General features: G+C 47.2%; 3 protein-coding genes across 3 annotated transcripts in view; 1 reads left to right on the top strand and 2 right to left on the bottom strand.

The window, feature by feature from the left end:
• Nucleotides 1-2,903: 2,903 nt before the first annotated feature.
• Nucleotides 2,904-12,279, bottom strand: LOC135804733 (WW domain-containing oxidoreductase-like). The gene is made up of 9 exons (XM_065318677.1): nt 11,864-12,279; nt 9,753-9,817; nt 8,884-8,929; nt 7,586-7,803; nt 7,223-7,329; nt 6,284-6,372; nt 5,425-5,610; nt 4,461-4,725; nt 2,904-3,762 (listed from the first exon to the last, which is right to left on the bottom strand). Exons 1-9 carry the CDS (start codon nt 11,974-11,976, stop codon nt 3,574-3,576), a joined length of 1,278 nt encoding a protein of 425 aa, XP_065174749.1. The 5' UTR covers nt 11,977-12,279; the 3' UTR covers nt 2,904-3,573.
• Nucleotides 12,280-12,612: 333 nt separating this feature from the next.
• On the top strand, nt 12,613-17,566 carry LOC135804732 (EF-hand calcium-binding domain-containing protein 10-like). Its single transcript, XM_065318676.1, has 4 exons — nt 12,613-13,252; nt 15,582-15,752; nt 16,288-16,378; nt 16,868-17,566. Exons 1-4 carry the CDS (start codon nt 13,117-13,119, stop codon nt 16,917-16,919), a joined length of 450 nt encoding a protein of 149 aa, XP_065174748.1. The 5' UTR covers nt 12,613-13,116; the 3' UTR covers nt 16,920-17,566.
• An 849-nt stretch (nt 17,567-18,415) lies between these two features.
• The window catches only part of LOC135804731 (V-type proton ATPase 116 kDa subunit a 1-like), a 17,726-nt gene continuing 8,855 nt past the window's right edge, over nt 18,416-27,286 (bottom strand). Inside the window, exons 11-25 of the mRNA XM_065318675.1 lie at nt 26,828-26,962; nt 26,136-26,286; nt 25,148-25,287; nt 24,784-24,920; nt 24,159-24,243; nt 23,657-23,775; nt 23,074-23,119; nt 22,397-22,492; nt 21,975-22,079; nt 21,577-21,684; nt 21,057-21,140; nt 20,725-20,842; nt 20,110-20,211; nt 19,636-19,705; nt 18,416-19,121 (exon numbers count right to left, since the gene is read on the bottom strand). Of these exons, the coding sequence (XP_065174747.1) occupies nt 19,028-19,121; nt 19,636-19,705; nt 20,110-20,211; nt 20,725-20,842; nt 21,057-21,140; nt 21,577-21,684; nt 21,975-22,079; nt 22,397-22,492; nt 23,074-23,119; nt 23,657-23,775; nt 24,159-24,243; nt 24,784-24,920; nt 25,148-25,287; nt 26,136-26,286; nt 26,828-26,962 (1,590 nt within the window). The 3' untranslated portion in view covers nt 18,416-19,027. The remainder of the gene's footprint in view (nt 19,122-19,635; nt 19,706-20,109; nt 20,212-20,724; nt 20,843-21,056; nt 21,141-21,576; nt 21,685-21,974; nt 22,080-22,396; nt 22,493-23,073; nt 23,120-23,656; nt 23,776-24,158; nt 24,244-24,783; nt 24,921-25,147; nt 25,288-26,135; nt 26,287-26,827; nt 26,963-27,286) is intronic.

The raw sequence follows: 27,286 nt of genomic DNA, 5'->3' as shown, positions 1-27,286 counted from the left end.
AGAATGAAGTCGATGTTGTCCATCCATGGCGGTGCTGCTGCTGAGTCTGACACAGGTAAGTCATCGTGACAGCGTATGGCTGTGCAGGACTGCGTATGCATATATCAGCTACCACTAACCCTTCATTGATGCATTCTGCCACTAACGTTTAGTACCAGGCCAGGCCATGAATAGCACACACTCACACTGCACACTGGCCTGGTGACATTCTCCCTCCTACTCCTAGTTCCACATGCAGGTGCATTGTGCCGGCGCTCCATAGATTTGACTTCTCTGTGCGGTGCTCCTTAGCGGCGAAAGTCTTCTCTTCTTCTTTCTATTTTCTCTCAATCTTTCTCTTGCTATGGTCATCGGTTATGTCGTTCACCGTTTCTGTTCTATCAGCACCTTATTTTTCCATCTTGCTGTTGCCTTCCCTTCTCTCGGACCCAGCTTGACATGCACATATGTGAACCATCATGAAAATCATCATCATCATTACCACCTTTGCCGGTTGTAGTGCATCTTTGACATGTATCTTCCTTTACAAAATCTTTTGCCACTATCAGCACGAAATGATATTTATCTGTGTGACCATCGCACAACAGCAGGCTTAGTCGAAACTGTTCATACCCCCTCCCAACCCCCAAACTTTGCTGATACCCCCCCCCCCCCCTTGCCTTGCAGATGTTTTATTTATTCCCTTCCTGTTCGCTCTGCATGGAGCTGTGCTGATTCTCAATGTACGGTTCTCACGTTGCTTTCTCGCCTAGTCGCCACTCACCGCATGCATAGCTACCTCGTGCTGTTCCCCACACTCCCTCCCCCGTCTTGCATTCTTTACCTATTTTTTTGTATCACACTATCGACTGCAAACTAGCCTCTGGTCCTTGGTTTCCCATGGCCAGCTCACGGGTACATACATGTATGCACTGTGTATTTGTTCATGTTATCTCATTCAAGTATAGGAGACAACAATCCTCCTAGGTAGTCTGTCTTTTTCTAGCGACCGCTGAATTTGCTGGTGTCTATTTTTCTTACATTTGGTTTCGATGGATATTTCTGTTTGACAACTACAATCACATGACGCGTATAGTACAACAGAACAGCTACACTTGTATTGGCGTGTGTGTGGGGGGGGGGGGGGGGGGGAGTGCGTGTGTGTGTGTGCTCATCGCTTCAGTACAATAGAACAGCTCCATTTCGTGATTTGTATTGGTGTGTGTGTGTGTGTGCTATCATCGCTTCAGCAATGAGCATGACTGTGTAAGTAAGTGGTATAATATTATGTGCGTGGGGTGAAGTATGTGGGTTTGTGGCATGTATGGTGTGTATGGTGTCCCGGCACAAGCTTGCTTTGTCAGTTTGTCTATTAAACATACCTTGTTCGCTATCATCGCTGGAGGCATGTGGAAGTGTATGATGGATGGATGTGTGTGTGTGTGTGTGTGTGTGTGTGTGGAAACGTGCCATCGTTGGTTTGCTAGCCGAGGTGGATTTGCTGTGCACAGCTGCTCTCCCAGTCTTGGTGACGCTCCAGTTCCAGAGATTGTTGCACCTCGCCCACCTGATTGCAGCCAATGTCATTACCACTGCCACACCTGTGACCGCTGTTTCCGGAGCAAAGCTGGGCACCGCCGGCACAACTGCAACCGCAGAACATGCAGCTCTGGCTCCGAGCGCCGCACCATCCCATGCCCGACCTGCTCTCGGAAGTTCACACGTCTCCAGTACCTGGCTCAACACAAACGCAAGAAGTAACTCTGACCTCCTTGCCTCTTTGAGGCACTGCATCACCTTTAGGTGGCAGTTTCAAGGTGTGTGTGTGTGTGTGTGTGTGTGTGTGTGTGTGTGTGTGTGTGTGTGTGTTATGCCATGCTTGTCAGCTACAAGTATAATTATCAGGGTGTAGAGATATGTCACCGACTCAGACAGGTTCTCTGCGATTGGGTGGGGCACAGTGTAAGGTACCCTGGAGAGTTCTCGCATCAAGAAACAAGAGACAAACATCTACCCTAGGATTTCTGTTTCTGCAGAGTCTGTCCTCCTTATCACATTTTGCAGCACATTCTGCACCAATTTTTTATTACTATTCTTGTATCCGTCCCGAATGGGACTCACGACGGCAGAATTGACTGTAAGCATGTGTGTGTGTGGGAGAGAGAGTGGGAAACCAAAATTTTAATGATAAAAGAGAGTCTAGTAATAAAGAGCTGTATATGCAGATTAATGATGTCTGCGGCCTTCATCCTATTCATAGCTATATTAAATACAACATGGAAAGGAAAATTGGGGAAAAACCGAAATTTGGCCCTATTATTTTAAACTACCACAACTAGTACTCTGTATTACATGTAGGAACACTTCGTATTTTTTGTACTGCATTGGAAATTAACTCGGGGGGGGGGGGGGACACCCCAATTCAGGGCAATATAACGGAGGATGTGTATAGTATACTACTAGTAGTACATGCGTGCTTCAAAGTGAGAAACCTCGCCAATGTATACAATTACTGCCACGGCCAGAGAAATCCAACCGCCTGGTCCAATAGTAACTGAGCAATGTGTACCAGTACTTGCTTCAGGGTTCACATTATGCACCCACACACGTCTTTGACCTTTCTTCTCTTCTTTTGACGCCCATCACCAGACGCCGGCGGTGATGAGAGCAATGTTACAGCAGAAGCCATAGCAAAATTAATGTGCTGGGAGTGCACCATTCAACAGCTTGCAAGGCTGAACAATAATAATTGACCGCCACTGTTCAGCCTGGTACATGGTCTGCATTGCACAGCTATTTGAAGTGTTTTTTTTGTGGACAAGAGAATTCCTACTTTTTGGTCTTTTTATTTTATTTTTTCCCGCACACACGTCACACCACATACTCCGGCATGCGCACTGGCTGTTGGTAACCACCCAGGAGAATGAAAGAAAAGTCAGGAAGAGTCTGAGAAAGAGAAGAAAGATGTGTGTGACCATAATCGTCGGCAATCGAACCCGCAACCTATCGATTGGAAATCGCTGCACATACCACTGCACCATATGGGACATACACACACACACACACACACGCACGCACACACGCGTACACACACACACACACACATTGAGTTCTATATTAAAATATGTTTTAAGAAACTCCTACACCAGCGCAGCAAACACAGTACATGTAGATGAAAAGAAAAGTAGAGGATGTGGAGGACACAAGATGTTCCGAATTCTAAGGCTTATGCCAAAGAAGAGGCAAAGTCGGACTCCGAGGAGGCATTGCCACCTGAGCTCTCAAGTCGATTGAAATAGCGACAGTGGACACAGGAGCAGTAATGGTGTACTGCAAAGCTAGCTGTGACGTTGCAACCACTAGCAGCAACAGCAGCAAATTGTCGGTAGAAAGGACACAGCAATGATGTGATAAGAAGACAAGCGTGCTAAAAGTGTAGCTTGCAGGGCAAGACTACCTACATGTGTACATGCACAGGGTTGGTATGAAGTCATTGTATGAACATTCCTAAGATATGAAGTCATTGTATGAACATTCCTAAGGTATGAAGTCATTGTATGAACATTCCTAAGATATGTTTTTTCCTATTCAGTCCTATTTTCTTGATGTAGACTTAAGGCCAGCCACAAGTCGCTCGCTAAACTCCCACAGGTCGCTGGACAGCTGCTGGTCCTTGGCCAGTTTGGACGGGCTGCCAATCCTGTGCTCCACGAAGTAGTAGCCACCGACATGCTCCAGGTCCAGAGCGGCAGCGCAGTACGCAATCACAGCAGCGCCTTGGGCCTGCAGGATAAAGAGAACGGCAGTTTCACAGTAAGAAAGCAGCCTAGCCGAGGCTGATTGATTGCACACTTGGTCTGCTCAGGGGTCTGGTGCAAGCAACACTGTAAAGGCACGGCGCAAGAGACTATGACATACATGCGGATGCTGTTCTGAATATGACAAGATCACGTCACAAGGGATTGAGTTGATGCAGAAGACAACAGCACTAGTTGCCTGGGTATCCGCTGCCTACAAATGTACAGCAACAACTGGCAAGCTGGCCACTCTGAAAAGGCAACCACCCGTGCCAGAGGACCACTAACTAAGCCAACACCAAAATGTCTCACCATTTCCAGTCAACTGACCGTGGATAAGGAATCACCAGTTCCAGTCAGTCCGTTTAAACACAGGTCGTTGGGTTTTCTTGAATACTAGTAACCATGGTAACCATGAAACCTGGATTTCCCCATTACATGGCAATGATTGCTACTTTGAAGTACCGGTATTGAAGTTTGAGGTCACAATAATCAACGGTAATAGAGCAAGCTATGGTCAGATTTCACATAATCAGAGAGGGTTTAGAGTTTACACATCATAATCTGCAGGAGCCACAGATCCAGAGCCCACATCGTGAGCTCCGAAGCTGCAGTTTTGAGGTTGAATTCAGCCCAAACTAGATTCGCAAGTTCCCACGGTCCATCCCCTTTCCTCATACTTACAGGAGAGCGGCCAAATGGCCAAGACATCGCCTGCAGCAGGCGCAGCAGCAGGGAATGTCGGCCGAGCGCGGTGGACAGGAGGTTACCTGGGTGCACGGCATTGCAGAATACGCCCTGCGAGCCATGACGCGTGCTCAGCTCCTGCATGAACAGCAGGAGGCAAAGCTTGGAGGAATTGTACGCACAGGTCGGCCAGTAATCTTGAGCACTGGGATGGAGTGCTTCAACGCTGGCTGGTGGGGTATCGGAAGAAAGGTATGGATACCTATAAGTAGAGAACAAACGAATGAACAAACATGCATACATGTACGTCATGTGTGCATGGATACGTACACACGTATTTCAATCGCATACACACATGCATATAGAGTATAGTAGTACATGTACATGCATGCGTACACACCAATACATCAATACACACACCTCAGACCTCAGACATGCCCATCACGGAAGCGATGATAGCGAACAGCTATGTTAGACATAGCAACTTGTGCTGGGATTACACCATTCAACAGCTTGCAAGGCTGATGAATTGACCGCCACAATTTTTAGCCTGGTATCCACCACACAGCTGTTTGAAGTGACTTTTTCTGGCCAGTGAATCCCTATTTTTCATTTTTCCATTTTTTTCTCTTTTTTTCTTCTTTTTTTTTCTACACACACACCACACCACATACTCCGGCATACACTGGCTGTTGGTAACCACCCAGGAGAATGAAAGAAAAGTCAGGAAGAGTCTGAGAAAGAGAAGAAAGACGTGTGTGACCATAATCGTCGGGAATCGAACCCGCAACCTATCGATTGGAAATCGCTGCACATACCACTGCACCATATGGGACACACACACGCACACACACACACGCACCCCCCCCCCCCCCCCCACACACACACATATGCACTCGCACATACGCTGGCACATGTCCACACAATGAGACATGCATATACACGATGCTCCACTACTGACCAATGTGCCTCAGATGTAACCAGCACCACCCGGCATGGCGCACTCTCCAGCATTAGCGGCAGCAGGAGTTTGACCAGCAGGAAGTTAGAGAGGTAGTTGACGGCGAAATGGGCCTCAATGCCATCAATTGTCTGCTGATATGCTAGTCCCATCACGGCCGCATTACACACCAGCATGTGCAGGGCGCTAGCAAGGAGGTTACAACAACACACACGTACACACACAAACACATATGCATACACGTACACACACACACACACACACACATACACACACGCACACATACACACACACGCACACACACACATGCACACACACACACACACACACACACGTATAAATACGCACAGATGCACGCATACATACACACAGAGTTGTTCTAGCTCACCCCCAGAAGCCGGTCAAGTGGGTTTCACTCGGGGACAGGGGATAGAGATTCCGAAGAGATATTGGAAAGAGGACTCAACTGGCCTTTGAATTCCGTGGGGTAGGTGGAGAGAAATTTCAAAGAAATCTCAGAAAAAAAGTTCAATTGGCTATTGAAGCATCCAATGTGGGCACGCACGCACACACACACACACACACACACACACACACACACACACACACACACACACACACACACAAACACACATCACATCTGTCTTCCAGACTAACTTCCATAAATTATCAGAGTAGCATTCAAAGAAAAATAAACAGCGTTACATACGATGCACATTTTAATATGCTTCATTGAACACACATGTCAGATGTATCTTTGAACACACATGTCAGATGTATCTTTGAACACACACATCAGATGTATCTTTGACACACACATGTCAGATGTATCTTTGACAGCAGCAGCAGCAGCACGTACAGTTTCTTGTGCTTGAAGTCCTCGACGAAGAGGCGGATGCTCTGGAAGGATGCTAGATCGACTTCCATTACGTCAACAAAGCAACCCGGCTGCAAGTGGCACAGGCCCATGCAAACACACACACACACACACACACACACACACACACACACACACACACACACACACACACACACACACACACACACACAGTGAACGTAAACTCAGCAACGACGAATTCAATTGGTGGTGCACTGTGTTCGTGCCCGACAGTCTGACCTGCTGCTACTGCTCAGCACACCTCAATGTTACATGGTTCGTTCACAGGGGGAGAGGAAGGGGTCTGGATTGGGGTATACCGGTGCTGAGAGTACTTGCAACGAGTGGCTAGCATTAGATTATCTATGTACTAGTACTTTGAATAGGCCCTCCAGCAATCAAACATAATGCCAGGCCCTCCAGCAATCAAACATAATGCCAGGCCCTCCAGCAATCAAACATAATGCCAGGCCCTCCAGCAATCAAACATAATGCCAGGCCCTCCAGCAATCAAACATAATGCCAGGCCCTCCAGCAATCAAACATAATGCCAGGCCCTCCAGCAATCAAACTTAATGCCAGGCCCTCCAGCAATCAAACATAATGCCAGGCCCTCCAGCAATCAAACATAATGCCAGGCCCTCCAGCAATCAAACATAATGCCAGGCCCTCCAGCAATCAAACATAATGCTAGGCCCTCCAGCAATCAAACATAATGCCAGGCCCTCCAGCAATCAAACATAATGCCAGGCCCTCCAGCAATCAAACATAATGCCAGGCCCTCCAGCAATCAAACATAATGCCAGGCCCTCCAGCAATCAAACATAACACCAGGCACGGAGGGCAATGTAAACTCAGTCTAATGGACAGCAGTCACACCACACAGCAGACTATAGCCTAGGGACTGGGCGAGCTCCATACCATTTCATCGATGATTCGTTTCCGCGCCACATGGCCCTTGTGCAGACAACGGCACGCCATGATGACGTGGGTGCCGTGCTGGGCAAGCGACCGTGCCACTTCATAACCTTGCAACACAATGCAGCAGCAGCAGCACATTAAATGCCAGGTATTAGGATGAGTTATAGTTTTCACTCAAGAGTTGAGATACTGCTATTTGCAATTCCACTTAGCTACATCTCTTGTAGGCTAACTCTCATATTAGTCTTACTGAAGTACACGAAACCCAGCCGTTATATGATATCACAAGTCGCAACAATTGTAAAACAGGACACAGGTAGAACAGTCTCTTGTAAATGTGAAAGTCTTACGATGTGCACATACCTAAGCCAGAGTTAGCACCCGTTACAATGGCCACTTTGCCGTCCAGCTTGACACCGCTGAGCACGTCATCAGCCGTGTCGGTGGGCTTGAATGTACTCTTCAGCATTCGCACGGTGCTGCCATCGTCCGTCACCCGCTCGCGAAAGCCAATGTAATCGGCTTCCTTCGGCGCACGCAGCAGGCGTGGATCCACAGTGGATCCGGCCTTCCTCACCTCACTGCAGTCAACAAGGAACAGCACGGTGCAATCGTGTGACAGTGTAGACAGGCACACGCGTGGGGGCAATGTCACCGGTGACTTTGAGTAGCCTTTTCTAGCTCTTCACCCATGGCAGACCCCACCCAGGCTATGATCCAGTCAAGACAACTAAGCACTAGGAAGTCAATCTACTCAGCAGCAGCAGCACACAGCCAGTAGAGAAAGAGTAGGGTAGAAGAGAGTAGGGTATTACCTGATTACACAATAGCACACACAATAGCACACACAATAGCACACACAATAGCACACACAATAGCACACACAATAGCACACACAATAGCACACACAATAGCACACAATAGCACACAATAGCACACAATAGCACACACACACACACACACACACACACACACACACACACACACACACACACACACACACACACACACACACACACACACACACACACACACACACACACACACACACACACACACACACACACACACACACACACACACACACACACACACACACACACACACACACACACACACACACACACACACACACACACACACACACACACACACACACACACACACACACACACACACACACACACACACACACACACACACACACACACACACACACACACACACACACACACACACACACACACACACACACACACACACACACACACACACACACACACACACACACACACACACACACACACACACACACACACACACACACACACACACACACACACACACACACACACACACACACACACACACACACACACACACACACACACACACACACACACACACACACACACACACACACACACACACACACACACACACACACACACACACACACACACACACACACACACACACACACACACACACACACACACTAGATCCAGTACGCCATGAGACAAACAGGGACTAGGCAAGCAGGTAGAGCAAACGCCTTCCAAATGGTACTCAGCAGTGTATTTGGGGATCTGCAGGAGTTCCACGGCATAACACAAGAACTGCAAAGAAGTCAAGGGTAGATATTGACTTCATGCACTTACTCATAGAAACTGCCATCTTCCATCTTTACCCAGCCTTGTGGTAAAGCTGTGCATCCACACACAAGCAAGCAGTGGAAGAATTTTAACACACACAACCATTCTTAAAAGCAACTCAGCGCTTTGACTGAGAATTCGAGCGAGTAGAAACTGAACAGAGCGGTTACCAGCTGACAAGCAGCCCATTCCTTATACATGTAGTTTATACACACTCAAAATGGTTGTTTGATAAGAAATATACACGTGACATGTACATTGGTGTGTGAGTCATACACTCCTAGGAACTGATAGTAAATTCATTATGTTACGCAAAAAGGTCTGTATGCATGGCGTTCTATGCTAGCCCCATCCAGGATTGTCATATCTGTGCACACATAAAAACGTCTACACCGGGTGGGTGCGATCGTCGTTACTCCACCCGTACAGGTAGCTTCACCACTTTGAGTAGAACAACTCTCTAATATTTCTTCTAAAATCGGTACCGGCATCTGTGTCAAGCTCTGCCGCTGCTACAGAGTTGGACGGTGGTAGAATCCGGTAAAAGCGGTTTATACAAGTAACGTTTTGAGAATGAAAAGAACACCTCAATGGATTGAAAGACATCGAGTCGTTCTTGCAGCTTCCGACAGCCGACTGCCGACTTCCTGCACTAAAAAAAAAACCCGGTCTACTTCAATAGGTTAACGTAATCTGAATGAAGTTAATCATGCTAGACTTGGTGGAGTACGACAAACGAACACTGAGAGCACCTTCAAAGAGTGACAAGAAATAGGCCAAGTACATCCTCAAAGGAATACACAGTGATGAAACTGCAAAGCCAAAGACATGTAACGTTGAATCTCCTGAACGGGTCTGTTGAGTAATTGACTAACTTTTGCTCAGCACTCTCATGCGATTCGTTTTTGGATGGGACCATTGGGTTTCTCGCGTCAAGTGGCTGCAGAACAAAAAAATGTCATAACAGAAATGTGTACAGTATACATACTGATGCCAAACTCGAGTGTCAGTCAATATTTCGGCTGGTATATCCCTGTGCGATCACACAAGAAGATGTGTATGCACACAAACCCTTTTCTATCCCACCAACTGAGCATCGGCTGGCAATATTGTGTGACGAAGACAGCCACGTCTGTCACCTTCAGGATGGTGGTCCAGCCTGATATTAATAATCATCCCAATGGTGCACAAGAAAAGGTCGACGGCGTTGTACATCTGTCTTAATGGGCAGCGGACGAGTAGTCTCTCTGTCTCCCTGTCTCTCTCTCTCTACATACACACACACACACACACACACACACACACACACACACACACACACACCACACACACACACACGCACACACACACTCACGCACGCACACTCAAGCACGCACACGCACGCACAAGTATACTTTTATAGCACTGTCTGTCACGTTAGCGGCAGATTTACTATGGCAGAATATTTCTTGTCACATGCCCAGCTGGCCCTAAGCTTGGCAACACAAAATCCGACGGGTACACCGGTTAAAGTAGATATCGATTCGCAGTGAAAAGGTCTTGTCATGCTCCTGTAGCAGTACGACTCTAGACTCGGACTTTGGCACAGAATTACATATCATGAAATCGCATCAGCAACTTTTATTTCCCTTTTTTATATTCGTCATGCAGGTTTCTCATTCGTCATGTTTGTACTTTTGGTTTGCATGACCTGTACACATCTCCCGTACGGTAGACTTTCTTTGTGCAGCACTGTATTCATGTACCGTGTACTCCCAGGTGCAGTGTACCGGCTCACATACGTCCCTGCGCGGACCGTACTGTATCTACAAATTTCCATATGCGCATTTGTCTCTCCGTATTGCTTTTTCCTTCTCTCTTTCTTGACTCTTTTCCTTTGGCATTCAGACTGTTTCGTAACACTTTTTTTGCTCCTCAATTAATTAATAATACCGTGCAAAGTTTGTGACGCCGTCGAGTATTTTTCAATTAAGGAGGCTCCAACCTTCTGCGCTGCGCAGCCGATCTCGCGCTCTGTTTTTTTGTGGAGTAACATGGGATGATACAGAGTACACTCATCCACAAAAAGGAGGGGTTCATGAAGAAGTGGAACTCCCACTGGGGGTTTGCAATCAACTCCAACTGCAACATCTGCTGCCACAGCTGCCAGCCCTCAGCCCAGGTTCTCTGTGTTGCCACATGCAACTCCAGCTCCTGCTGCTGTATCAGCTGTTAGCTTTAAATTACCGCCGCACTGGCCCACTGGCCCCATTGTTTGGTTCAGCCAAGCGGAATCTCTCTTCCGTATTCGTGGTATAACACAAGATGCCAAGTTTGACCATGTTATTGCCTCACTGGCCCCGGAGTTTGCCGTTCAGCCCAGGTTGAAAGTCTGTACGATAGACAAAATAGGTGAGCGTTTACATGAAGGCAGTTGACCCGGGTCAAATACTGATATGCCGCCAAAAGTCCACTTCTAGAGTCCTGTATGGTCACGTGAATACTTTCGCGCGAAAATTGCCAGTGCACTGCTATTCAAACCTGGCACGAGATACGCACAGACGTACGTTTGTACGAAATTTCAACCCGGGTCAAGCGCAATGCGTCATGTAAACGCGCCATTCATTTTGTGTACATGGTGCGTTGAAACGCCTCATGTAAACACAGCCTTATACGCATGCGCAAGAAACATTTCTTTCTCTTCATTCTAAAGAAACAACAACTGTTAGACAAAGTGGCCCTCTCCCCTGGAGTTGTAATTTATTAGGCCCCAGGGTGGTATGTCCCTGGAATCATCTCCACATGAACAGATAAGATTTCTGCCACCTTGGGTGCCTAAACTCCCACCAGATCTTCCCTTTTTTTCTGCGTGCACTCTATACACGCTGCATCTAGTGTTCATTGTGTGATATTTCACATTTTCTTTTTCCATGATTTGTCCACCATCTTGTCGCAGAGTATGATGTACTACGCGTAAGTCATAAATTGATAGGTTGTAGGCACATACCAGACATAGAACACTTTGCCGTCATCCGTAATGCCTTCGTCCCAGCCATCTGGCAGTTCGGTGTCATCTAACTCTCCATCACTCAGCTCATCCTCGATGATATCCTCATCCATACTGCTAGCTTTCCAGTATGATCAACTAGCGATACTTGCTCAGGAAACCCCGATCAGCATTCTGCTACCATTTAAAAAAAATATTGGTTTACTATAGTACATGGATTTTCGAATTTCTTATGAATGGTCCGGATCTGAGCCCGGCCTCAGTGCTGGCTTCAACCAACCCTGCAGCTTCTGCTTGAAGATCGAAGGGAAAGCTAGGAAACCCCCACTGGTGAGTAGTCCACAAAGAGCGATCACGGACACCCCTCTGACCTATCCTGCCCCTCTCGTTTTCTGTTCTCGATGTCAAAATAAAAGGCAAGCTGTCTGAAAAGACTATTATTTTTGTATTTGTATTTATGGATTCTCCTACTACATGTACCATGTCATGTGTACTACACGAACACCTACTCGGACGTCGTCGTTTTCTTCCCTTCTTTGTTCATTTTTGCGCATTGCAGTCTCTTCGATTACGTCACAGTCGGACTCAAGGTACCGGTACGCGGTTCGCGGTCCGGATCGCACGACGTGTGTGCGTCGCCATAGTTTTGTGTGTTTGTAGGACGCGTGCAAGCTCAACAGCAGAAACTAACAGTTGCAGCCTTCTTATCTGAGCCGGACTGTGAGAGGCTTCTCCTGTCATGTCGTGTGCAGACGAACGTCAAACTCAAACTAGTTACTAAAGTAGTTAGTTCAAAAGATTTCAGAACTGGCACCTTTCACGAGGACATAAGCCAAGCGTTGTATCCTAAGTAACGTCGTGTCAACCTTTCCACTCCCTGCAATTAAAATATATATGGGCCGGTATTACAGTACATGTAATTCTGGTTGAAGCTGAACTGAACCAAGACTTGTGAAATTGAACTGCAGCAGTCGTTGTTCTGCCACGCGTGCACCGTCGAGCAAGTAGCTAGTTCAAGCAGCCTTTCTGACACGACAATAGGTTCTGCTGAATACAGTACTGAGATTCAGGGGAGTACAGGTTTGTACTCTTTGTAGTTTTGAAGTCAGGTTTGTACTCTTTGTAGTTTTGAAGTCACGCGGCGTCCGTGCACGAGCACCGCCGTTCGGTCTTGAGTGGGGAAACATCTGTTCAAGTGAAGTTGACCTGTTACTAGGTGTGCAGTGCACGGTACTATAGCCACTGCAACACTGATGCCGCCTGTGAATCGCAGAACTGCGAAGATCACCGAGAAGGACTCGGCAATGGGTGCCAAAGAGTACGTGAAAGAGCACAAGCTGCAAGAGTTGTTCGTGAACGCCACCGCCGCCCTGGTCAACGAACAGCCTGGTAAGTACTGCTAAGCCCAGACCACTGTTGCCACTGTTGGCGATCAACAGTCTTGATGTTCTAGTGCAGTGGTGGCTAGTGGGCAACATAACACAGCACGATGTGCGAAGAAAAAGGACACTTGCTAGCTCGTTAAAGGGGAAGTATACCCTAAAATCAAATTTTCACCAGTTGTAGTCTTCGGGGTGCTGAGTCGAATGGTCTTGGTCCGAGGAAGCTGAGACGCTCCCTTCCTACTTGAATCCCAATTGAACTCGCGCACTTCCACCGAAACTGGGTGACTGCGCCCTACTAGATGGGGATTTGTATGCAAAATGTCACTAAAAGCGCCATTTCGTTCTTATAAAAGCACGGATGACCGCGATTGGCCCATATGTTGTAGTCTTTTGGACGCTGAGTCGACTGGTTTTGGTCCGAAAAGGCTGCGATGCAGCGTTCCTCCTTTATTCCCAATCGAACATGGTTGAACAAGCGGTCACGTGCTCCTGCGTACACCAGTCAGCTGGTCACCGTGCCTGCAGGGTACAACTTACTAGCCTGTTTGACCTTTTTTGGGTGCAGTCCTGTCACTCGAGTTGAACTCGAGTTGAACCTTGGTGTGAAAGTTGCCGCCTGCTGGCGCGGTGACCAGGTGATTTGGGCACCCAGGAGCACGTGACCGCTTGTTCAACCATGTTCGATTGGGAATAAAGGAGGAACGCTGCATCGCAGCCTTTTCGGACCAAAACCAGTCGACTCAGCGTCCAAAAGACTACAACATATGGGTCAATCGCGGTCATCCCTGCTTTTATAAGAACGAAATGGCGCTTTTATTGACATTTTGCATACAAATCCCCATCTCGTGGGGCGCAGTCACCCAGTTTCGGTGGAAGTGCGCGAGTTCGATTGGGATTCAAGTAGGAAGGGAGCGTCGCAGCTTCCTCGGACCAAGACCATTCGACTCAGCACCCAGAAGACTACAACTGGTGAAAATTTGATTTTAGGGTATACTTCCCCTTTAACTAGCACAAAACTGCTCTGAACTCGCCAGCTGGGTTGGAAGACTAGTTTGGCAGCTTGTTCGGACGAGAAAGCCGCTCGCGCTCATCAGTCATAGGTGAGACCCGATCCCGGTACATGAATTCTACAACTAATACAGCACTAACTACAGTGTACGGTGTACGGTGTACTCAACTACTCAGCACCGTGAGCTACTGCAGCAAACCTGCCCTGAGGGCCGATTTCCACTACAGTACCGTGAGTGCCGTGCCGTGAGTACCCATGGTGATTTGCTCACGTGAGGGGCAGTTTTGGCACGAGTTCATTCCGTGGGTCGTGCCATACCTCCGTGGACATTCCTGTGCCGAGGGTCTCTGGGGGGGGGGGGGGGGGTGGAAATGGCATGCCGCGGTATTCCGTGAGGTCGAATACAGTGTGTTGTAGGTATTTTACTACTTCCTGATAGGAAGTTTTTTCTTTCTTTTGTATTTGTGGTACGAAGTGTTTTCTTGGCTTTTGGCTTTTCAATTGGTTGATTTTTGAGCTTTCTCCAATCATCTCCCCCGCTATTTTCCCTCCAGACCAAAGTCAGAAATTGGTAAAAATGGTGATCTGGCCTGCCGACAGGATGCACGGCACGACAGTGCGCAGGTGTAAATCACTCTCAGCTTCAAGCTCGTACCGTGGGGTACACGTGACCCACCCAAATCGTCGGCACAGCACTCACGGTACCGTAGTGGAAATCGGCCCTAACCGGACTCCCTTGGTGCAGCGGAAACGGTCCTGTTATGACCGGATTCCGCTTGATCCAGGGATACGAGTTCAATCTACCGCACGTCGGTGCATGACAATTTGTCTGGTCAATACAGGACTCCGCTTGGTACAGGGTCCGGCAAACCCAGGTTTTACTGTACATTGGAGCTACTCGACTACTCTAAGCAGTGTCTGCTCCCAGACTGAGCCGGGCTACTCTAAGCAGTGTCTGCTCCCAGACTGAGCCGAGTTAGCGACCCGGTTGGGGGTACTTGGTCGTTTGGAAAAATAGCACTGGGTCACATGTGACCCGGTTGGGAATACGAGTGCCGCTGAATACATCAGGGAGTCCGAAATGTTTTACAGCTCACCGACTCACCGATGTACATGCAGTAGCCGCACTAGAACAGACCCGCCTCTGACCCGGCTCTGACCCGGCTCTGACCCGGCTCTGACCCGGTTTTAAGGGTCACGCCAGGTACACTAAGTCTTGTACCTGGTTGGTTTGAACTCCTGGAGCAGACACTGCTAAGTACTGCTTATAACATTACACTATTTCTCATGCCCTGAGTCCTGTGTGCATGTTGTTGCGTGCTAGAAAACCCGAAAAAGTTCCTTGTACAGTTCTTGAAAGATCTGAAGCAGGCGCGGGATGCAGCAGATGCCGATGCTTGTCCGAATGTTTTCACGGAAGAGAACATCGTGTCAATGTACGAGATGTTTGATGTGCCTGGGACTGGTCACCTTTCCTACACACAGTATAGAGAAGGTGAGTTGTGTTTCCGCTGGATGTGTGTGTGTGTGTGTTGAGGGGGGGGGGGGGGGGTACGTCCTGCCCTGTGGTATGTGCGCCGCAGGTACATGTACTGTACAAGCAGAAAATTCCGTCGGTCAATAATTTCGTCCAACTCCAAAGAAAGGGAGTTCGTCCGGTTGTAAATTTCGTCAATGGATCATAAGAGTGTATTGAGAAGCTGGACAAATCGATATTAGTCCGGCATTTAATTTAGTCCAAAAGCCCCTTGAACGAAAAAGACGAAATTAACTTCCAGACGAATATTTCTTCTTGTACAGTACATTGTTTGTCGAACAGTGCATATCCCAGACAGCATTACCTAGCATAGGCTAGCATGGATCCAGATACATGTATGATCACTTGGACTGGTGTCAGTGGGCTCCATGATCTCCACTCATGTGTCTGGCCTTGGATCCATTGCCAGATGTGATTATTAATTTTGGATTTGTTTTGTTTTCTGTGCGCCATTCACACCTTATTCCTATCCGTGTGTGGCACCTCTGTCCAGCCATGGGAAATCTAGGAATAACACAGTACAATGAACAGCCAGTGGGATATCGCAAGAATATGATCAACCGCGATGTCTTCATCATGGAAGCGTGAGTACTATCTATAATGTGATATGGTTGGTCGATGTTGACGGTCTCAGTCACTCTCTATCATTATACTCGTAAGAAATGAACATGCAGTATCATTGTAAGTATGCACATGGCCACATGTACAGGAAAACCTGTCGATGAGACCACTCTGATAAGGCGACCACCTGACATGGACAGGAAGACCTGTCGATGAGACCACTCTGATAAGGCGACCACCTGTCCAACAGGACCACTACAACTAGGACCATGGGCTGTGATTTCCAGACAAATGACCCTGGATATGGAGACCACCTGTACACGGGGACCACATAATTGGTAAGGTCCCTTAGGCGGTCGGCTTAGACAGGTGTCACTGCACGTACAATGCTGGTGTGCCCCGGGAGCATTTGACATGCTCTTTTGCTCTTACACAAGAAGCGTTAGTTTCACCGATGTAGGCTTGTAGCTTCTTCTCAGTCTTACGAATCGTTTGTGCCATCTGTCCTGCAGGAGAGCTGGTCTCGTATCCGCTTCAGCTACATATGCTGCATATCATGCATAAGACATAGTGGTAGTGTGACCCACGCCATTATGAAGTATGGTGTGTGACCTTGTGGAATTCTGAAACAGCAGACCGGCAAATACAGAAAAAATTGTAGTCATGGTAACAGGAGGCTGTAACGCAACTGCCCGTGGCCGGCTCCAACGACTGGCTGCAAGACTAATCCAGTCAGCAGCTGTTGTTGTTTTGTCATGATGCTACTTGTACATACATGTACCTTGTGTTGATTGAGTTTTGAAACCGCTTGCCTGAGCTGTCCAGTACCTTAGTCCTCTTTGTGCATTGTTGCAATAACACTCCGTGCAAGTCCACTGCATCATGGATTGACATGCACAGCTTGAGTAGTGATAGTATTTTGCTTTTTTTACTTGATGGCAGTCCAGTACAACGCAGGCTTGAATTTGAAATTGTTTTACTGTGTACTTCGAAGTAGTCACGTTAGAACTTAGAATATATCATTTCCCTATCACATGCACTGCAAAGAAGTAGCAGTGATTGTAGTAGTAGGTTGTAGTTCACGTATTAGGTATTTTAGCAGTAAGTTACTTGTAGTTTACCCAAACACACTACCGTGACTATGTGAAGATTATCTTTCATTGAAAACGGCTTTGCTACCGTGCAGCAGTATGCAAGCCAGGGAGCTACAATCCGGCTGGATTTCCATGTGCGTCTTGTGAGGTGAATCCGGATTGCTGGTGGTAGATTGTTGCACTATTAATGTTGTACTCAGATTACCAATAGAGGCTCCCACCGGGGCTCAACACAAACAATGACAAGTCAGTACTTGTGAAGCAGGTTGAAATGTGGAATGATCTACGAGGAGTATGATTGAGAAGCAGAGAGTATACAGTATCTGCAAAGTACTGCAGCTGCAGGGTCCTATCCGGCTCGGAAAGGGAACTTCCTTTTCTTTCTGACTGTGTTGCCCCCCCCCCCCCTCCCCCGGTCACTTTGCAAATCAGAATATTTTAGGTACTGACAGCCGGGCAGGGGTAAGAAGTATCTGAACGCCTTGTACGGCAAATGGCAATAGGATTCTCGGTCTTTGGCCACATCATGACATGAATGCTGGGTCCATTCGGCGCACACCACTTCGTCATGTGCATGTCCGTAATTCCGCGCATATAACTTACCGGTATAAGCGCACGGGCCTGCATTCGGATATACGTGTACGCCCATGGGCTAATAAGCAGACACAAATACGACTCGCTTGTCAGGTAGAAAATTTTCACAATGTGGACTATTGCCACCACGGTACAGTAGGTCAGTGAAAGGATACCAGAACAGTACAGTTGTCTCATTACGCCCATGGACTTGTAATTTTTCGCGTGCCTTCAAAATTCGAATATTGGCCCGGATCTAGAAAACGAACAATTTTCACTGCATATTTTACACCCAACCGCATTATTTCACATATACGCCCATGGCCCATATAAGATATGGGCTTTTACCTGCGGAATTACGGTATGACACCTTTTATCCACTGGGCATTGATGTAGCATTCATACCTTTGATTGTCATGGCAACACAAAGTTCACGTTAACCAAATTTCAAAGCTATGAGAAAATTAATATTATATATAATTTTAATGTCAGATTCAGCCTGAATGAGCAAAGTTATGGTATACAGGTGAACATAGAAATAGCGGAGATACTTGAGTCAATGCCAGTGTTACATAATTATTACAGTGAAAATGCTGCAAGGTAATACACGCTGCTTGCTTGGAAGAGTAAACGATTGCAGAAAGGCTTGTTGAACTATGCTGCAATCCGGATCTTGAATGGTTGAGAGAAGACTAGTTATAGTGATACGACTTTTTCAGACGGTAATTCTTGATTATGACGTATGTGTCACAAGCATAACTTGTACATTGCACGTCCTAGACATGCTTGTCTTTCGAGAAAACCAATGTAATAATGATACTGCTAAGAACTGATCGGCTACAATGGCATACCGTCATTATATATACGAGAAAAACTCTGAAAGGCCTTGTACTGCTAGGGATAACTGCTTTAGACGATCATGCAATCCTATGTAATGCCATCTGGCCCAACTTGAAGTAATGCTGATAATGAGTGGAATAGTAGTGCTTCGCTGCAAACATCTGCTCAGTCCTCCTGTCCTCCTTCCAGGATCAGCTTGAAGGAGAATGGCTGGAACTTGTAGCCTTCCCCGGCATAAAATTTGTTGTTGAATTCCACCCTGGTGAGAGAAGAGAGAGAGAGAGAGAGAGAGAGAGAGAGAGAGAGAGAGAGAGAGAGAGAGAGACAGGGAGAGAGAGAGAGAGAAAGAAAGAAAGAAAGAGAGAGAGAGAGAGAGAGAGAGAGAGAGAGAGAGAGAGAGAGAGAGAGAGGGGGGGGGGAGAGGGAGGGAGAGAGAGAGAGACAGGGAGAGAAACGGGGAGGATACAACATATCAAGAATTGACAGTGCATCGGGTCCTGGCGTGCACAACACAACTTGTGACTCATACATTCACTACAGCTTATTTTTTTAACATGCAATCAGCCCCATGCAGTGTGGTCAAGAAAACTAAATAATTGGTCAGCATAAGTGACATGGTTGTAGGACAGTGTGTGTACACAAGTTGTGGCAAGAGTGGCAAGAGCTGGGAAACTTTACCAGTACACTGTTGATGCTATGGCAGCTTAGCATCGCATTGCACTGTTGATCCGAATACTAAAAAGGGATCAGTCAACACAACACAAACGGCTTACCAATGCAAACGCAGGGCATGCAAGAATGCCGACAGACCCTCCATGATCAGAAGAATGGCAATGGTCAAGGCTGAGGAACAACACAAGAAAACGTTAGCATGGTAGCAATTGTCAGTGCGGGCTGGTCAAACAAAGGCAGGTACACACACGCTAACTCACAGTCACTTCGGCAGTTGTCGGGATATCATAAGCAAGCACCGCACTATGTGTAGTTCATTGTAGATGGAAGGCATTGCTCTGCTAGCCATGACAAACATCGAAGGATAAACCATCATAGGATACCGGTAACTGTTCTTGGCTTTGTTTTTGTTTTGTTTTTCTGCGGGGGGGGGGGGGGGGGGGGTGTCGGTGATGTTCCTGTGCAGGTATGCCGGTCAATCTGACTGACTCCCAATCTGTAATTGTCTATTTACATATGCATTTTGTTTATAGTGTTTTTGTGCAGCCACTGTGTGACCACTGCAAGAGACTTACCTGCCCAGATAAAGAATGTGCCAAAGGCAGCGAAGATGCCCAGCAGGCTTGGCTGCTTCAAGCCAAGGTGAAACATCATCTCCCACAAGACTTCAGACAATTCTGTTTCAACAGTGGTTCACATGGCAAACACGGCACACACTCAGCCAACCCTGTACATAACAATAGCTGAAGGATTAGCAATGCACCTTACAGTGCTGGCAACTGAAATTCGACCCCAACTCAGTGCACTCACATTGCAAAGACCCAGCACACGCTCGTAACACTACGGAATAGAGACCGCTAGAATCGCTGCTGCACTCGAGTATAACAAATCAGGGGTCGGATTTCAGTTGCCACCACCTTTTTCATTTTTTACAATGATCACAGCTCACAGGCCAAGACAAAAAAAACTGCATAATGGGAGCATAGTGATGGTGAGGCTTTTACTATAGGTGAATAGTTAATGCTAACAAGTGAGTGCAGTTCAGTGATTTGAACAGTCTCAATTCAGCCATGATGTGCTGAGAACTCATAGATGAATCACTGCCTCCTGGTGTCATGCAAGGCAGGCTTTTCCAGCGGCAGGGCCCAGCCCCTGAAGGTCGCTGTTCAGAACGTCACACGCACACTCACCAGCATGGGCCAGGCTGAGAGCCCAGAGACGCAGGTAGGATGCAGTGTTGGACACGCAACCCAGGCAGAACTCAATGGTGTGGATGCCTTGGTGGATGAATATGTCGCCGATGTTGTCCTGTAGCAAGCAACCAGACAAGCAGAACCAGGCAAGGACATGTTTTGTACCCTGCACTACAGCAGACCAAGCATGTAGCTTACAAAATTGTCACAGCAACAACATTCCCATTCAGCACAGTAGCATAATGCCTTTGAAGTAAAGTATCAAAAAAGTGAAGGTAGCATTATTCAGTCAAATCAGGTGAAGTCAACTATACACAAACCGAACTTACCGAATGATCATTGCCTTCTTCATCAGCCTCGTCTCCTTCTTCAAACTTGGCGTCGGTTTCCATCTTGTCAAACTCCACATATGACTATGTCAAATGAAAAGAAGACAATGACGTGCATGAGCATACATGTATGCATTGCACCGATCGTGTGTATCTTTCTTTGGGGGAGAGTTCCATGGAATTTTTAATTATGCAAGTATGATTTTGTCTGTTTGTCTGCTCCAAAAAAACGTTTGGGTCTAATATCTGACTTTGCTAGTTTCAAAGCCACCACTGATGCACGTAGCCTTGCATTCCTGTGCTGTGTGGCTAAGTCCGAAATGATAAAGAGTATTGTCTTTAGATCGAGCAACACCAATATCAGTATACGTGTACTTTTCCAGGTCCCCGATGTCTTTGCTTGCAACACTGCGTGCTTGTACAAGACTGGTAAAGGAATTTGAAAACAAACAAAACCAGCATATAGACAATATCATAACAGTTCCCCGAGGCTGAGTCGCCGCTAGAAGCTAGCTCTTACCGATTTACGCTTCATGCGCTTCATGACGGATAGTGCGATCGGCTTGGTCAGAAGCATCCACGGAACAGCGAGTACTGCGATCACCACCAGGAAGGTCTGCACCGTTTTCTGCACAGGCGGGCAAGAAATAGAGCACCCATAGTGATACAGTGTACCTAAGCACATGACGTGCTCTTTCAGAGCGGAATATCCTAGTGGAACTGTGTTGGACTAGCTTTTCCCAATGACAATTGAGCTAGTTGCCGGTAACAGATACTGGTCAGGAAATGCTAGGTGGCCTCCGAGTGGTTCTGTGGATGAAGAGGACACTCCAGCTTCATAACATGCAGGATGGGTTCTAGCATTCAAGCCTGGATTGGCCAGACAAAGAGAGAAGAATCAAAAAGCACGGAACCAACCTGTCCGTCATACAACCTTTCCGCTTGGTCTTCGTAGCTATCCGGGTTGTAGGTCGATCCAAACTTCAGGAACATGTTAATAAGCATCAGCAACAGCTGAGGAGCCTGAAGTGAATACCAGAGGGACGGGCAAACATGAGTCAACACTTCGCAGTCTATTTCAAGGATACAAGAAGAGATTCAAGTCCTAAAACGATATACCGGGGGAGGGGGGGGGGGGGGCACTGGAGAAATAACAAAAGGGTCTTCCAAGCCAAGTAAAAGAACATCGTCATGTTCAGTCATTAATCAAACATGATGTAATACACACATGTCACCGTCTCCGACAAGACCATGCCTACTGGACTATGCACTGTAGTAAATAACTGCACCAGTAGCAATGTTTTCTTCAGAAGACAGACTCCAAGAGAAAACACACTCACCCCAGACAAGTTGGAATTGAAGGTTGAATCTATTGTAACCCACTTGAAGATGATCATAACTACCAAGTATCCAAACAAGCTGCCCAGAAAGATCACCTGGAAAGGGCAACGCATGAAAAGTATGCAGCATGGACTTTACGAGTTAGGCTTGGCTCAGGATCATGGTAGCACAGAGAATAGAATTTAGAATACGCTTCTCTTCAGCATACTAGAATGATAAAGTAATGCCAAGAATGCATGGTTTGTGATGGCAGCTACATTAGGAGAACACTGGGTGAAAAAAAGGAGAGATACAGAGTGTGTATGTGTGTGTGAGAGAGAGCGAGAGCACTCAGACAGATGTGTAGCAGTATGAATAGGAGATAGGTGAATTCATTTGCACGGTGATCATGAATCCTCCTCCTCATCTTATTCTTCTACTTCGCCGTCTCCTTTCCCCAATGTGTCATGACCGTTACCATCCCTGGCCTTCTTTCTTTATCAGGTATGCTGGAACACTCGCATCCTATTCCAAATTCTCGTTGTTATAACAGTTTTAAGCAACAACATGGCAAGACTACATAAACGTGGCCTGCGTTCGTGCTTTCCACCCCTCCTGAATACATTGCCTCATATCCCAAGGCAATACTCCATAGCGCACCATCGACTAAACAGCCTTGCCTTCACAAGCAGCTTACCTCCGGAATGAAACTGGCAAATATGTTCAGATACTTCTTGAAGAACCTGCGAGACAGTGTGAAGCAAATAGCAATCTAGCAGTGCCGGAGTACACTCGTATGTGAAGATGCTAGGAGATCAGACCGCAATATAGGGCACATCCTAACAATTTCAGAACACCATGGTGCAGTGTGGCAGAGCCGGAGCGTACAGTGTAGGTGATACAGCCTTGCTGGGTCGATAGAGCTACTTCAAGAGCAGTATAAGTTATAACAGTGTCACTGTGACTTCAGTGGTATTTGCTCAGTTTGTCCAGTGGTCACCACATACACTGCTCATCATATTCCGCAGGACAATAGACCTCTCTCACAACATTCCCCGAGTACGTTAACTGATGCTTATGCATGACGTCGGCTCTTACCACCGTACAGTGCCTTCCTACCGGCCTACTGTCCATTCAAAAACAAGTGTGAAGTACTGTATGCACTGCACCGTACTGCACTGCAGGCGCTGTATTGCACTGTATGCGCTGTACTGTATTGTACTGTGCTGCACTGTAGTGCACTGCATGCGCTGTACTGTACTGTGCACCGCAGAACTTACACATGGTTAAATGCGCCCAGAACAACACCAAACATCATCTGCGTGACGCCGAGGATCACGGACATTTTCATCTTGTAAGAGTTGGTGAACGTAAGTTTGTTCTCGGCAACCTGCCAGATCTACACAGAAACACAAAGGAAAGTGCTACCGGGTTCATCCTCATTTCTCTGTGCTGTACTGATCAGTCAACAAAGGACAAAATACCAGCAGCCCGCAGGTTTAGAAAAACACTTTCAAAAGTTACATAGACGACAAAGTGCCACGGATACTTGTAAGACCTCAGGGATTGTATAGTTCCTTTTCAGCCATGATTGCAGGGACTATAGTGGGCTATTTGTACAAGACTTTACAATAATTACATCACCAGTTCCCAATGGGGTAAGATAACTTAGATAAGGTAACGTGCAGAGGAAAAAGTCAAGTTTTATACTTCTTCTTTTTTGCTAGCAATAATATGAAAAGTATTCATAGCAGCAGTACCATGTACAGTATGTTTACTTACTGGATCAATGCCAAATGGATAGGGATTGCGCGTGTCCATGTCTTCAGGGGCAAGGTAAATCACATCGGGACTATCCCGGGTTGGTCTAGAGAGTCGACAGCCAGACAGACAGAAAGGCAGACAGACAGACAGACAGACAGACAGACAGACAGACAGACAGACAGGCAGACAGACAGACAGACAGACATACAGACAGGCAGACAGACAGACAGACAGACAGACACACACACACACACACACACACACACACACTCACTCAAACTCTAACACATGTGCTCATCTTTTGAGTCCGAGTACATGTATCGAAATTCCTAGTTGTGCCTGAGTGATAGGAACGCAGAAAATAGAATGATTGTAGCAGTTCGTTGCATGTTCTATCAAATCCTATGTCCCGGCAGCTGACAAAGAGCGCAATAGTGATGGTTTATTCGAGGAGATGACCATTACCAGACTAGGTACAGGGCACGCTGCATTACTGCAAGAAACCACCTGCTTCTGTCCCAGCGTGATGAACACCGGCTCCTATCCAATTCCAAAGCCGGTAGTCCTCATTCTCTCACTCCTCCAACAAACGAAATGCAGACATGACAGGACAGTCACACTCATTTACTATAGGCACACATACCTAGTACTGACATGCCACGAGGATCCGAAGATGTTGAATGATTTGGAGAAGCAGTCGTTGTACAGCAGCCCGGTGTACATGGAGAACAGGCCCATGAAGAGAATGATATAGCGGCCACTGTAGAACGTACCGAAGATCTGAATCGACGACATGCCACATCAAACACAGAGAGCACAGGTAGAACATTTACGTCAGTCAGCTGGGCATACTGAAGTACATGGTGCACTATCCGCACCCACATGACACAATCTTCCGTGTAACAGATGTCAACGCGTGAAATCTCTGTAGTCCTTATGGTTCACCGCCTTCAACATGGCTATAAGGCGTGCGGGTACTTGAGAGTGACATCCATGCAAATACTGACCTCGCCGCCTCCCTTGTAACTCGCCAGCTGCTTCTCCTTCACGACGAGGGCCAGGGCAAAAAGAAACATCAGCAGACCATGGCCGCAGTCACCAAACATCACGGCGAACAGGAACGGGAAGGTGATGATGGAGAACGGGGCTGCAACGGGAAAGAAACAGCGGGCAAGATCAACGGTCAACATAACATACCCGTATCATCACAGGCCTGCAACGTGATAATCTCATAGTAGTCAGGGCATTCAGGCATACCCCACTGACACTGACACTGAGACTACACTGACTTCATAACCATTTCAGAGTGGCCCAGGACACCTATAACCGCTGCTGCTGCTGCTGCTGCTGCTGCTGCTACTGCTGCTGTTGCTGCTGCTGCTGCTGCTGCTGTGAGTGTAGTTAAAGTCACTCTTGTAGTCAGGACAATGATGTTGGTGCTTCGTATTATTTTCAAGTTCAATTTTTTCTTTGAAGAGTCGACGAGGAGACAAAAGTTTGTGCAAGGTTGATGTTCTTTTGCTTTTAATGTTCTTGTTCATGTCATTGCACTGGTGGTTTCAGGATCAAAGATCACAGTTCTTGTTTCCCTTTCTGTTGAGTCATGATAGTTCACAGTAAACTTTAGACTCTGTTTTTTCTTTGCCTTGTTTGTTTGTATGCGGGACGACATAAATGTGCCAGCATTGAAAAATAGTGCCCTCTCTTGAACAGTGCCCCATCTGTGATGGACATGGAAAAAGTAGTGCCCCAGGGGCGCTACTGATCACGCGATACGGTACATACATACAAGCAGCACCGCCAGAAGCAGTTTTCAATTGGTCTGGTCATACCATAGTCTTTGATATTTTGTGTATAGTATGACGGGAACATACGTCCCTCCTCAGCGTTGGTAGCTACACAGTTGGTCCGGTGTTAACCTCATCAAGCGGACCGGTTCCGGCGGGCCTGACGAGTACGCTATGTGAGAGACCAGCATTACAATGCTTCTCCTACCTGGGTTGACTTCCTGATAGGTGGCCACGCCATACGCGTCAATGATGTTCTGGAAGCCCGTGGTGAACTTGTTCACTTTGTTGTAGGTTGGCGGGTTCATTTGCGTGTCCACCACATTGAGAATGGGAGCCACTGCTGCGCCACTGCGTTCCTGTGGTTAGACAACCAGAGCAGCAACTGTCTATTGAAAAAAACTTCAAGAAAGTAGTTGTTAAAAAGGTCCCACACCGGATCAAAGACGGGCCACGGCAGTGAGAGCGCCGAATCCTAACCACTAGACCGTGTGGGAGCTGCATGTACATGTATGGTAGAACTCCAAAAGGAAAGAGTGAACTCGCACTGTCAGGGAAGTGATGGTATTGTTGTACATAGCGGATTCTGTGCACCAGTCGCGGGTACTAGTGAGAGTGGTGGTGACGGGTGGAAATTGGGAGGGGGTGGGGAGGGGGGAGGGGGTGGGGAGGGGGGAGGGGGTGGGGAGGGGGGAGGGGGGGGGGGTGTTAGAAAGCACAAACACTCACTATACATTAATCGTTACTGAGCATATCGTACCTCCTACTTCAACACGAAAATACGTGTCTGTGTATTGCCCCCTAGTGTTGCTGCTGCTGTCAGTCCTATCGTGGTGGACACTTCTACTGTAAGTACGGCCATAGACACTGGCCTTATTACTGCACGCATGTCTCTCTTACATGTCCTTGTCGCAAAGCATACTGAATGGCATCCAGGTCACCAACTGGACACCAGCATTCACCAATCAGACATTGCTGGGTGACGTCCACGTTGAACAGGTTCAGCGTGTAGTAGATGGCCTTCATCTTTTCCACCTGGTGCCGCATTGAGCACAAGAAAACACACACGCACATAAGCACACACGAATGTACATGCACACACACATAGACATCCACATTGTGGTAGATTTGGTGTCACGTGTTTGTTTCGTCTTGGTCGCTGTGGACACGCGTCATTGGTTGGTGGTGTTGTCCGCATGCGCGAAACTGTGTGAGCTAGTCTTTGGTCTGTCGTCTTGTCAAGATGTAGTCGTTTTCCGTGTTCTTGTTTATTCGTCAATAAAAAGAGTGTAAAAAGGCAGTCCAGTGGTGGCGGTTGAGCTGAGGCAGTGATGGAGAAGTCATGGCGATGTCACACGC

This window comes from Sycon ciliatum, chromosome 1 (assembly GCF_964019385.1).
Source record: "Sycon ciliatum chromosome 1, ocSycCili1.1, whole genome shotgun sequence".
Classification (NCBI taxonomy): domain Eukaryota; kingdom Metazoa; phylum Porifera; class Calcarea; order Leucosolenida; family Sycettidae; genus Sycon; species Sycon ciliatum.
The sequence above is the reverse complement of the archived record's forward strand: the minus strand, read 5'-3'. Positions and strand labels throughout refer to the sequence as shown.

Bases quoted from the DNA above. Each gene is read 5' to 3' on its own strand.
- LOC135804733 (XM_065318677.1), bottom strand. From the start codon at position 11,976: ATGGATGAGGATATCATCGAGGATGAGCTGAGTGATGGAGAGTTAGAT. The intron at 9,818-11,863 runs GTATGTGCCTAC...TTTGTTCTGCAG, and splicing joins GGCAAAGTGTTCTATGTCTG to CCACTTGACGCGAGAAACCC. The intron at 8,930-9,752 runs GTTAGTCAATTA...GTGGATGCACAG, and splicing joins CATGAGAGTGCTGAGCAAAA to CTTTACCACAAGGCTGGGTA.
- LOC135804732 (XM_065318676.1), top strand. From the start codon at position 13,117: ATGCCGCCTGTGAATCGCAGAACTGCGAAGATCACCGAGAAGGACTCG. The intron at 13,253-15,581 runs GTAAGTACTGCT...GTTGCGTGCTAG, and splicing joins CCTGGTCAACGAACAGCCTG to AAAACCCGAAAAAGTTCCTT. The intron at 15,753-16,287 runs GTGAGTTGTGTT...ACCTCTGTCCAG, and splicing joins CTACACACAGTATAGAGAAG to CCATGGGAAATCTAGGAATA.